The 13,241-nt window shown below is 37.1% G+C and overlaps 1 protein-coding gene across 10 annotated transcripts in view; it reads left to right on the forward strand.

Moving 5' to 3' along the window:
• The window catches only part of LOC129718341 (homeobox protein GBX-2), a 61,713-nt gene that overhangs the window by 37,333 nt on the left and 11,139 nt on the right, over nucleotides 1-13,241 (forward strand). For all 10 annotated transcript variants that reach the window (XM_055669038.1, XM_055669035.1, XM_055669027.1 and 7 more), the window contains 2 exons: nucleotides 9,325-9,906; nucleotides 9,969-10,339. In XM_055669038.1, the coding sequence (XP_055525013.1) occupies nucleotides 9,447-9,906; nucleotides 9,969-10,339 (831 nt within the window). In that variant the 5' untranslated portion in view covers nucleotides 9,325-9,446. The remainder of the gene's footprint in view (nucleotides 1-9,324; nucleotides 9,907-9,968; nucleotides 10,340-13,241) is intronic.

Consider the following 13,241-nt stretch of genomic DNA (forward strand, 5'->3'; position numbering starts at 1 on the left):
TGTCCTTTTTTGCTGTATACCTTTTTGAAAGATACTGACCACTACATTTTAAGTGGACAACATCTTAAATTAAGGCATTATCGAAATCTGGTATTATTTTGCTTATAAACTCTAAAACTGTTTGAGGAGAACTAGTTCATATTTCCGAAGGCTCTATGAACCCTTTCCCAAGGAACTGGCGCCTTCTGTGAAATATTGTCACGCACATACACAGCAGATGTTGACAGCTTTCACTCTCTATACTACAAAACCTACAGCTATCATCATCTAGTTTCCCTATTTTTTTGAGATGATACTTGCATGGACAATGACCAGTAATCAGTCCAGTGTACGTACACATGTCTTTTTTAGAAAGATTTAGCAGTTTTCGTGTAATAGATAGATTTGGTTCGATGAACCACTCGGCTTGCCGAGCTGTCGAGGTGCCATTCCAATTCAGCAGCACCTGCTCTCTTCCCATTCCTTCAGGGCCATATTGAGAGAACTGTTGGAAACCGTTAGAACCGACCAAAGACTGAGAAAAATACCGGCAAATCGAAAACTGTCCAGCAAAAGCAAAAAAGGTGACCACCTGTGCAAAATGCGGGTCATGTTCACATATTTTCTTATGTTTATTATTATTTACATATTTCGGTATGTCTTCCATTTGTCTTCACAAACAAGGATGTCTTCATCGCAGGGTAAATGTCTTCCATTTGAAGACATGTCTTCCAATCTGGCATCGCTGCTGCCGATAGCATAGTGGTATTAATTCGGAATGGCATTATGGCAGTGCGATATTTCCATGCACTCTGTGGTAACTTTGGTAGCTATCCCCGCGACTTTTAACCCAAACGGTTACACCTTCCGTCAACAAAATAACATCAGTGCTTTATTATGTTTAGATAATACCTTTGTCTCTACAAAAAGCTAGATTACATGAAGCGATTTTACCAGTGATGGCATAAACTCATGCAAAGGTTGGACACAGTATGTAACCCGTTCCCAGATTTGAATTCAATTTAAATCCACTTCCTCACCAGAGGTGCCAGATGGTTTTGAAAAATGTTTGCAACTGCTCGAAAAACCGGAAAATTTGCTTGGAATCTGAAAAAAATCTATTCGTGAATCGAAAAAAATTTTGAGAAAGTCTGGATATTCTGACAAAAAGCCCCAGAAGCTATTCAAAATCTGCAAATATCTGCGAATCAATACAAATCCGCACACGGACTCTGAAAATCTGCGTTTTGCAGACAAATCTGCACATCTAGTTCATCTGGTCTTCACGATAGTTTGATTTTTTTTGCGCCGCACACTGTGATCGATTGAGTTTAAATGCATGCATTTTGTTTACAGATCAATTTTATGCTTTCAAAGAACAATGCAACAAACTGTTGCAGCCGATACGGCGTGAATTTCATCGCTATTCGATTTTTATGAAGTTGTTTCCATGCAGGATTAAAACTCAAATCAAACTCAAATGTACTGCACTGTTAGTAGGATTTATGTTTCCCCGAGAATAGATGTGCAAGCAAGTTTTAAAGTTTTAAAACTCACACTGACTACTTTGGTATATATAGCACCAGTTTCAAAACAATTTAAGACAGGGTCACTCGAATTGAAAGCAACCGGATGCTAACTTGATTTTAAAAGATCAAATTTGAACGCTTTTTGTGTTAATCTCTATTCGTAAAATTAAACTAATTACGATAATGTGTGCGATAATGTCTTGTGGTTGTTTACTCACCGTAAAGCTAAAGATAACAAAGAATGTTCATACCATTTTAACTCAACTCAATTTTAAACTATTTGAATTGATCCTAAAAGTTTCGAGTTGGAGTTGCTTTTTGTTCAGGAGATATGGAATTTCAAAGATGGTGCCGCATCACATTTTCGAGCTAGAAGCGAGCGAGCAGAACTGCCATTTGAAATCCCAGTTTCAGTTTTTACAGGAACTCTGCAAGATTTGTAAGCTTAGTTTGATAGAAATAATGTTTAACTGTAGAGTTGTTAGAATAGAGTCCTGAAAGTTTTCTTAATTTTGTCAAAAATACTTGTGATTTTTTCAGTGTCCCAGAACATCATTCTTAACATATTGTTTTTAATAGTTTCTACTGGAACAAATTTTTCTACAAAAAAATTACATAAACTACATGTGAAAATTTCATCAAATTCGATGCAATTTTTCTAAGGATATACCTGTTTTCAAAAAAACATTAATCTAAATTTGAAATTACAAAAACGTCTAGAAGGGAGATTGCGGCTTCAAGTCGCGTCTGGAAGCGGTATATATTTCCAAACCTGTATCATATTTCCAGTTCGCTTATTTTTCGCTTCCCCAGCTGCAAACTTACTCAATAAAAACTGGAGAATCGAATTCTCGAGTGAAGCTTTTAATATTTATTCGAAAAACTAGACATTGCAATTTTCAGTGATCCGTTTCACGATTTGTGACCCAATAGTAGAACAAAGTTGAAATTTAAAAAAAAACTGAGGCGAATGAAAGAAAACCAAAAAACTTGAAAATGTCGAAATGATACACTTTAGCCAGAACCGCGCACAAGAAAGTGTTTTGGTGGTTCAAATCCTGCATAGACTCCAAAAAGCACTTGAAATAACGATATCGTGAAACAAACATAAATATTCAGCACTATTTATCTTAAGTTAAGTTATTCATCCTAACTTAAGTTATCCTTTGTAAAAAATAACAGATTTTTTCCAAATATTTTCCACAACGATATCGTGCTGCGAACCAATTTTTTTTATCTATAAAGTCATTTGAAACCGGTATGGTCTATATAGGGTGTGGAAGAAGTATACGTGAACTTGTGGTAGCGAGTTGAGAAATGTGAACAATATCCGAGTGAGCCGTGATGACGTCATACCACAAAATACTTTACTTTATCGTATAGCGTTCTCTTTCGTTTTTATGTTTATGTTCTTTTTACGAAGAGTTTTTATAAAAAAAAATTCAGAATAAACCCGGGGAGCGTACTGTCCTTGTTATGCATATATTGCATTTTAGTTTAATAATATCACGTGATTTTTACAATGAAACATAACAAACGTTACAAATCGCAGTGCACGATAATTATAAATTTATTAATGTTATTCGTTAAACGACCGATAAAATGCAGTTGATGTGGTACAGGTAGCAAATGACACGTTAGTAATTGAATAATTTAACACTTATCATTATTAAAAATTTCAGTATTTTTTAACGAACATTTATTACATTCAAACAAAGCTTTAGGATTTATATCCAAAACGAACACCGAAGAAATTATTCGAATATCATCATTTGCACTCAGTTTTACAATTGTTCTGGTTTCTCGAAGATCAATTTAATTTTGTCGAACTATTTTTTAAAACTCATGCTTCAATGTCATCAAATTGATCTGGGCATTTTCTTCCATACTACCATAACATCATTATGAACAGCTCGCTGATTTGTTTCTTCTGTAGTTTCTAGCTTGTATCGTTGGCGGTCCGAATCGTTAGTTTCATTGGAACTAGTAGAAAACTAAGATGAGCAATCTGAATGCCAATATGTAACTCTACTTTTCTGGAAAATTCTAATTGGACTGCTTTCACGTCACTATATTAGGTCTGCTTGAACAGTTTCCTCCACATGAGTTTATCCGACAAATGTTTTATAGGTCGCAGGTTTGAGGAGATGTAGCAACTAGAATTTTTTCATTTTAATAATGCATTATTATTTCTCATCAAATGAACACCTGTTACCCTAGTCTTTGATATGATTTTAAAATCCTGCTGTTGGAAATGCTATGAGTCTGTAGAAACGTCCTCCTGTGAAAAGGTCAACGGCTCAAAACTTCATAAGCTTTCTTCGTAAGAGCTGTTTCCTCAGAAAACAATGTAAACTAATGTTTTTTCCAGCACAATATGCACTAATATCTCCACAGGAAACTGCACATTCCGACTTTTTTTAAATTTTTACAGTTGCTGTAGGGAAATAACTGAATTTAAGATTAAATGGAATTGAATTGCACTATAACACTGCAGAAATATGACACCGAAACATTGGTATGACGTAGCACTCTTTCATAGCAACGGTAGTGTAAATAAAATCATAGCAGTTTTACACATAATATTAAAAGGTGATTTATCAGTGCGTCTTGAACTGTCCTACAGATCAGACGTTTTTTCGGTTGCTTGTGGACTGGTCTTTGACTGCCTATAGCTTCAAAGTTTGTGTTTTGACAGTGTGTCTTTTAAAGATTACCTGAAAGTATCTCATCAGTCTTTCTCAAGACTACCTACTTTTGAATTTAATATTTGTTTTAACTTTTTTCGTATCACCTGAAATGGCTGGACGGAAAAAGAAACCTCGCATCGCTGCGGGGAGGAAAAGAGAGGCATCTCTTTCTGACACTTCGAGTGTCTGTAGTGACAATCCTTTTGATATTTTGCTTGAGCATGAAGCTGGTGAAATGGAAGTTACCAATAATGAAACTATACAAAATATAAAATCTTTAAAAAAGGAGAAAGTTCCACCTATTGTGGTAACTATTTCTTCTGAATTTAATATATTCAAAAAGGATCTTTCAACGTTTGTTTCTGACGTTAAAGTTACCTATCAAATTGGCCGTAGAGGTGAATGCCGCTTATTAGCCGACTCAGTAAAGGGTCGTGATCGTCTTGTTCAGTATTTAACTGACAAGATGTACAAATTTTTTACATATGACACCAAGAACGCCAAGCCGTTCAAGGTTGTCTTGAAAGGTCTCACCAACGATCAAACCGTTGATGAGATCAAACTTACTTTAACAGAATTACTTGGCATAGCCCCTACCCAAGTTATTCTAATGAAACAAAAATCACGAGGCGAAAACAGTCAGAGAACTGGAACTTCCCTTGTTAATTATTTAATTCATTTTAACCGCAATGAGGTTAACAACTTAAAATTTTTTGAAAAAGCACATGCTTTGTATAATGTGCGTGTAAAATGGGAAATTTATAGGAAGTATGGCGGAGGTGAAAAGCATATCACCCAATGCCGTACTTGCCAACGTTATGGCCATGGTTCCAAATTCTGTAACATGGACCAACAATGTCTCAATTGTGGAGACTCTTCTCACAAAAAGGACACATGTCCTGTGAAAGAGAGTAAAAATTTTCGCTGTGCGAATTGTAACGGCAACCATATGTCAAATTTTTATCAATGCCCAGTCCGTTTAGCAATTGTTAAGGCAAGGCAAGGTAAACAAAATTCAATTTCTCAATTAAAACCAACTTCAAAACAAAATTCTCCAAGCGTACCAGTGACGCATAGTTTACCTACTCCTTTGCATACCCGTTTAACTTATGCACAGGTTACAGGTAGTTCGAACATTATACCGCCTAGTGTTGGTAGTTCGAAAATGACCGTTAATATGGGTAAGCAAAACACGCTAGAAAATAATTGTACACCTGTTACTCCAGCTAATATTGCTGCCGAAAATATTTTTTCTAATGTCAACTGCCTGGGGCCTATTACGGCAGGTAAACTTTCTTTTTTGCAACAGGCAATGTTCGATCTTATGAACGCCATGTTGCAGGCAAAATCAATGTTTGAAGCCATTCAAATAGGCACAAATTTTACTATTAAAATTGTTTCTAATTTAAAATTTAGCAATGATTTTAAATAAAACAATTAAAATATTAAATTGGAATGCTCGCTCATTGAAGGCCAATGAGAATGAGTTTTTTAATTTTTTAACAGTAAATAATGTGCATATTGCAATTATTACTGAAACATTTTTGAAACCTAACATAAAATTCAAATATGATCCCAATTACGTGGTTCATAGATATGATAGGATTCAGGGTTCCGGCGGTGGAGTTGCAATTGTTATTCATCGCCGAATCAAACATCGTGCTCTTCCCCATCTTGAGACGAAAGTTATTGAAACTTTGGGAATTGAAGTTCGAACTGAACTTGGGATTTTATTTATTGCCGCAGCATATTTACCATTTCAATGCACACGCGAGCTCAAAAATTATTTTAAAGGTGATTTACAAAAACTCACCAGAAATCGTTCGAAATTTTTCATAATCGGCGATTTTAACGCTAAACATCGTTCATGGAATAAATCTCAAAGTAATTCCAATGGGAAAATTTTATTCAATGATTGTTCTTCAGGATGCTATTCTATTTTGTCTCCGAATAGTCCTACATGCTTTTCTTCTGTAAGAAACCCTTCAACAATTGATTTGGTGCTAACAGATCAAAGTCATGTAAGTAGTGATTTGATCACACATGCTGACATTGATTCTGACCATCTTCCAATAACTTTTTCTTTATCCCATGAATCAGTTTTAAACCCTATGAGCTCTGTTTTTAATTATAACAAGGCTAATTGGGAAAGTTACAAAACTCATGTTGAGAGAAATTTCAATAATGAGCTTGATTTGCAAAACGAAGTGAATATTGATTCCGCTTTGAAAGCATTGAAATGTGCAATTGTTGATGCCAGGAATTATTCTGTTCCAAAGGCTCAAGTGAAATTTGATTCATCAATAATTGACGAAAATCTTCAACTTCTAATTCGTTTGAAAAATGTCCGCAGACGTCAATATCAACGTTCTCGTGACCCTGTTTTTAAAACTATTTATAAAGATTTACAGAAAGAGATTAAGCATAGATTTACTCTTCTGAGAAATCAAAATTTTGAGACTAAAGTTGAAAAATTGAAACCATATTCAAAACCATTTTGGAAGCTGTCGAAGATTCTTAAGAAACCTTCAAAGCCTATTCCACTTTTAAAAGATGGTGAACGTTTTCTTGTATCCAATGAACAAAAGGCTCAAAGACTTGCTCAGCAATTTGAGAGTGTTCATAACTCAAATTTGAATTTTGTGAGTCCAATTGAAAATGAAGTCACACGTCAATTTGATTTAATTTCTTCCCAGAATTTTTTACCTGCAGAAATAATTGAAACTAACTTGAATGCGATTAAATCAATTATTAAAAATTTCAAAAATATGAAAGCACCTGGTGACGATGGAAACTTTAATATATTAATCAAACATCTCCCTGAGAGCACAATGGAATTTTTTGTGAAAATTTTCAATTGCTGCTTCAAAATTGCATATTTTCCCAAATTATGGAAAAATGCAAAAATTACTCCCATTTTAAAACCGGATAAGAACCCAGCTGAAGTTTCAAGTTATCGACCAATCAGTTTGCTTTCTTCAATAAGTAAACTGTTTGAGAGAATTATTCTTAACAGAATGATGTCACACATCAACGAAAATTCAATTTTTGCAAATGAACAGTTTGGATTTCGCCATGGGCATTCCACAACTCATCAATTGCTCAGAGTTACTAATATGATACGAGCTAACAAATCTGAAGGTTATTCCACTGGAGCTGCTCTTTTAGATATAGAAAAAGCATTCGACAGTGTTTGGCATAAAGGTTTGATTGCGAAATTGCAAACTTTTAATTTTCCAATTTTCCTAATCAAAATTTTAAAAAATTATCTTACTGACCGAACTCTGCAGGTTGTCTATCAGAATTCCAAATCTGATAGATTTCCTGTCAGAGCAGGTGTACCTCAAGGTTCAGTCTTGGGTCCAGTCCTGTACAACATATTCACTTCAGATCTTCCTGATTTGCCTCCAGGATGCACAAAGTCATTGTTCTGCGATGACACAAGCATTTCCGTAAAAGGAAAAAGTCTTTGTGTCATATGCAGTCGATTGCAGAAAAGTTTAGATATTTTTTCTTCCTACTTGCAAAAGTGGAAAATCTCTCCCAATGCTTCTAAAACTCAAATGATAATTTTTCCGCATAAGCCTAGGGCTTTTTTCCTCAAGCCAAACAATAATCACGTTGTCAAGATGAATGGGGTTATTTTAAGTTGGTCCGACAAGGTTAAGTACTTGGGACTAATTTATGATAAAAAACTTATTTTCAAAGAGCACATTGAGAGTATACAAGCCAAGTGCATCAAATATACGAGATGTTTATATCCTCTCATTAACAGGAATTCTAAACTTTGTTTAAAGAACAAACTTTTGATTTACAAACAAATTTTTAGACCAGCAATGCTTTATGCTGTACCGATCTGGTCAAGTTGCTGTTCAACAAGGAAGAAAACGCTCCAAAGGATTCAGAATAAAATTCTGAAAATGATTTTGAAGCGTCCTCCTTGGTTTGGTACACTCGAATTACATAGACTTACTGGTGTTGAACCATTAGAAGCTATGTCAAATAAAATTATTAACAATTTTCGACAAAAATCGTTGCAATCCTCAATTGCTACGATAAGCTCTCTTTATATAAGTTAGCAATTAAGTTAGTTGTAAGTTTACTTCCCCTTTTCTGACAAGTAGGTTTGAATCCCTACGAATGATAAGTCCTAATTGCGAAAGCAAACGAATCCTAACAATTAAAATTACAAATTTCTAACAGTGTGGAGAAGTCACCATTTGTGATTGGACACACATACTCATTATTTACTAATATTTATCATAAATACTTAAGCTACTAACAAATCCCCCCTTATCAAAAAAAAGGTGATTTAGATGTATATGTAGAACTATGATACCATTGCCACACCCTATATAAACCATACTGATTTGAAACACCTTCAATTTGTTGTATCACAGATGAAATTTGTGGTTGAAAGGTTTTGGTTTTCAAGCGTAAGGTGTATAGAAGAAATAGTCAATTTTTGTAGACCTAACTCAGAAACAAATCACATTCGTGTCCCCCATCAGATTTCTTTTTCACGAGCAGGAAGTGAAATCGAATATAATGGTAATGAATAGCATCGCCTACTAATAGAAAAAAGATGGGTGAATGTCAACCGATGCTAGCTGCAACTGAAGACGGAATCACCTACTACGACTGTCATGTGCTTGCTAAAATCACTAACTGTGAGCGATACATGCATATTTTATCGCACTTTGCGCATCTGCTGACGAGCCGCATTTCGGAACACATTCTCTGTCTCCGTCAGGTCCAGAATCGTGACTTGTTGCAGTGATGAACGCCGGCTAGCAAGTGATGAATGTTGTGCTAGGCTCCCAGTAGTAGAATAAAATCAATTATTAAAACATTTTAACGTCTCTTCGTATGATAAAATGTTTGATCTCGTTCAAACGTCGGATGCCGTTGTAGTTAAGCAAGCAAAAAATGGGATTGCCATGTTTTTCTAAAAGAAAAACTTTTTTAACTTTATTTTCTGGCGAAATGATTCAAAAATTTTGCACCCGTTGAAAACGTAAGCCATGCTCGTTAACTGAAAATCTCCCGAATCTTAATTACAGTTTTACTACAACAGTCACTTTCAATCTGTTCTCTCTCTTTTTCATTACCCTAAAATCCAACAGTGATGTGTTACGCGCAGCAAATACTGGCCCAGCAGCGTCTTCAACTGTAGCGAACAATAGGTGACCAAACACTTTTGCCCACACAGCAGCAGCAGCAGCAGCCGTGGCATCCGTCAGACGCAATGACCCAGGCTGAAGAGGTGCGCGAGGTGAACCAGGTGTGCATTACCAACACGCCCGATCTGCACTCCCAGGCAGCGCAAGGCGATCGTAAATCGTCCCCACATCCACATCCTCCACCACCACCGCCTCCGCCACCACCGGCACCACCAGCGTCCACCACTTTCGGATCAAATCTAGACCTTTGGCACAGTACAAATCTGAACGTGCTCAGTTCCTGTTTCTCCAACAACAAATGGCATCCCCACGTGTACGCCAATCCTCCCAAGCAACCCACCCCGCACTCCATCATGGACATTCTCGGATGGAAGAACCCTATGACAAGGACGTCTTCACCGAGCGTTGAGTCCAACAATCATTTGGTGCCATATCTGATGCATAGTCTTAACGTCACAAAGGAGGACAACGATGATCAGCCACTAGATCTGTGCATTTCCAAGCCTGCATCGCAGTATGAAGAAGGTATTATCGATTTCCCTCACGCTTAATATCCAATTAGTAGTATTTAATCAATTTGTCAACAGAAATCACGCAAGAATCGGTTCGCTCCATTAGTCGGGAGCGGGCGCACTCGACGGACGTGGAATCGGATATCTACGGTTCGAATGAGTCCCAGCACTCGTTGAAGGACCTCTCCTCGTCATCGAGTACCCAGAAGCTGGCCGGTCTCAGTACGAGTTTGAAGAAAACCAGCCGCTCGGAAGTGGCACTCGATCCGGCGGAAGACGCAGACGACTCGCAACTGGACGAAAGCAGTCGGCGGAAAAAGAAGGCCAGAACCACATTCACCGGGCGACAGATATTCGAGCTGGAGAAGCAGTTCGAAGTCAAGAAGTATCTGTCCTCGAGCGAGCGGACAGAAATGGCGAAGCTGTTGAACGTAACGGAAACACAGGTAATAAATTTAATCTAGCGCTAGGGGGAAAAAATAGTCAGGTTTAGAACATGTTTGGTTTCGGAAGCAAGATTTAATACTGCCGTAAAGCATACTCACTATGAGATCACGTTCCTATTAATTTGTCTTTCACGCGCGGCTCGCTTAGAAGTTAATCCCGCGGACGTTTCTTTTCGTCGGGAATTAAAAACGTGAATGAAAAGAAAACCTTCCTTCAAAACATCAATAAACTGACCCGTGAACTTACTCATAAAATGCTAATAACGTACTCCCCCAGAGCGTTTTCGCTTAAACTACCCTCAATAAGCCTTTGGTTTGTTTAGTCTCACAAATGAATCGTTGGTGACACTCGCGCCAGGTTTTATTGAGCTACTTTCCTGCCTGTGTCTGCACCCGCGCTGTTCGGCTTCTGGCTGCTGCCAACATCTTTCTTCTCGTACGGCAAGCCGGTTTATATTACAGTTTGTCAAAAAATCAAACTGCGGTAAACATGAAACAACACTTAAATCATTTATGAGTCCGGTTCATTAAAAGTGAGCGATCTTTCCCTGGTTTTCTGGTTGGTGCTCGGGTCCGGGACGAACCGAATAGCGCATCGCAAATGGTTCATGCGATGACAACAGCCGAGTTCTTCCTGTCTATTTTTCCTATCCTCCAAAACCTGCCCTGTTTCGTCCGTCCGTGCCAAAGTCGCTCATTTTCTGACGAAGACGTATTAGAGGATATAAAATTAAAATTGAAATGTTTATTTTCTTTCTCATTCCCGAGCTGTTGCGCTCTTTCCCTCTAGAAAATATATATTTACATGGTCTGATCTCCTCTATTGGCCCATCTGAAAAACTGTGCATTTGCCTCCAACAATCATAAAAACCGACAGATATAAAAAGATCTTAACAAAATATACTATTTTTACCACTATTCATCATTTCGAATGGCTCATTTTCGTCGTTTCCCTTCACAGTTTAAATCGGCTAAATTGGTGTGTCAAAGAATAAATTACTCAAAAGCTAATTTTCGGAGACCCGAGAACCGAAGTTTGGCTTGACTGGCGAGCGTGAGTTTGTTTGACATCTTCAACACCCCGCAGCGGCGGATGTTGATTGTTGCATTTTCGGCATAGTTTTTTTTTTTTTTTGACAACAAGCCGCCGAGCGCCAAGACATTTGTCGACCCTTTTTCCTGACAGCGATGGTTAAGCTGGCAGTTCTGACTAACATACTTCACCTTCCCACCCGGGTGGGGAGGTGCGAGAGTGCTAGGAGTGTGTGTGCGTGCGTGTGTATCTCGATTGATTTATTAGCTCTGGTTAGAATTCTGGAGCGGTTTGGTTTAGCGCAGATTAGCACTCTGTCGATTTAACAATATGTTTATACGGTCTGACAGTGCAGTGCCCTATGGCTTAGACGTGTGGTTAATGGAATGCAATCAGTCGGATTCTCCCGATCGGAAATGATTGACTAATTCGTGAAATAATGTAGGTGTTAGTATCGGGGGGGCCGAACTTGAATCAAGCTAATCCGACTGCGAAAGCGAAATGTTTGATTCTTTGCCGTTTTATGGGAGCTTCGTTGTTTATTGCAAAACAAAAATTGATTGAAACAAGTTTGCGCACGGAGAAGTTTCTCCAAATAACTGATAATGTTTGAAAGAATTTTCACTAAATACTATTTTGAACATGATTTTCAATGAAAGAAGCTTTTCAGCTTTTCAGAAATTGAAAGAGGCCATCCTAGATTTCAAAATGGCAGAATGACTTTCAGTTTCTAGACATAGTCACGGTACCAAAAATATGGATTTTCTAAAACCGGAAGTCGCCATTTAAAATTTTAAAATGTCATCGGGCACCGATTTCCAGTTTCTGATCTTAATCACGAGAATTCCAATATTGTGGCGAGGATAGGGGAAGAAAATTTTCTTAACCTTACTCCTGTTTTCAAAAACCAGAAGTAGCCATCTTTTATTTTGGCTTCGAAAATACCTATCAATTATGGATATAACAACTTCGAACACTATTTTTCGGTTGGTGAGCACCAATTTCGGGTTTCCAGACATGACCGAGCGCGTGAAAATGCCCATACTGATACAAAAAGTTTTCGTGTCGTCACTTAAATTCCCTCATATGATATTAGGCTGCATTTTTTAAAAAGAAAAGGTCTCAAATGAGAGCCCTGAGGGACACCAGTAATGACTTGAATCATTTGTTGAAATGTCTAATCATTTCTGAAGCCAATTTTTTCTGTTTATAGTAGTATGTGCTTAGGCTGACCCAAAATAATCGATGTTGCAAAAGTCACGGCGCTCAACCCTAAATTGAAAGATAATGTTGTTTATGGTAATTTTGTAGAACATTTCGACTTGCTAGAAAATTGTTTTCAGGTTGCCCAAATGTGATTTATGAAAAATGACTTTTTTAAGGTACGAAACCCCTCTTGCACTTTTTGCAATGCTGTTCGATTCCCAACATTTTCTATATATTTCTTTTATTTTTGTAGGGTTATTTCTGAATATTTTACATGGTTTGGTTCAATATCGCATTCAGTTATATGACTCACAGAGCCCATTGAGCATCGCAAAATAGTGAATTTTTTCCATAGTTTTCAGATAAAACTCTTTCAAATACATACAAAAAAAATTCAGTCAGAAACTGAAAATTTCACTGGAAAGCGAGATTCATGACGAAAATTTAAATAAAAAAGATCCTTGATATCTTATCGGGGAGCTGAGATATTGACATTTCTACATGTGATGAAAAACTAAGCATTTGTATAAATATGCCACTTTAGCCATAACGTATGCTCGGAGATGTTTTAGGATTTTGAAAAATGCATCTTTTGATGTAGAATGATGGGTGATTAATCCACCAATGAGTGAGATAGAAAATTTATTTTTTAATTAGATTGAG

This window comes from Wyeomyia smithii, chromosome 1 (genome assembly GCF_029784165.1).
Source record: "Wyeomyia smithii strain HCP4-BCI-WySm-NY-G18 chromosome 1, ASM2978416v1, whole genome shotgun sequence".
In the NCBI taxonomy this organism is placed as follows: domain Eukaryota; kingdom Metazoa; phylum Arthropoda; class Insecta; order Diptera; family Culicidae; genus Wyeomyia; species Wyeomyia smithii.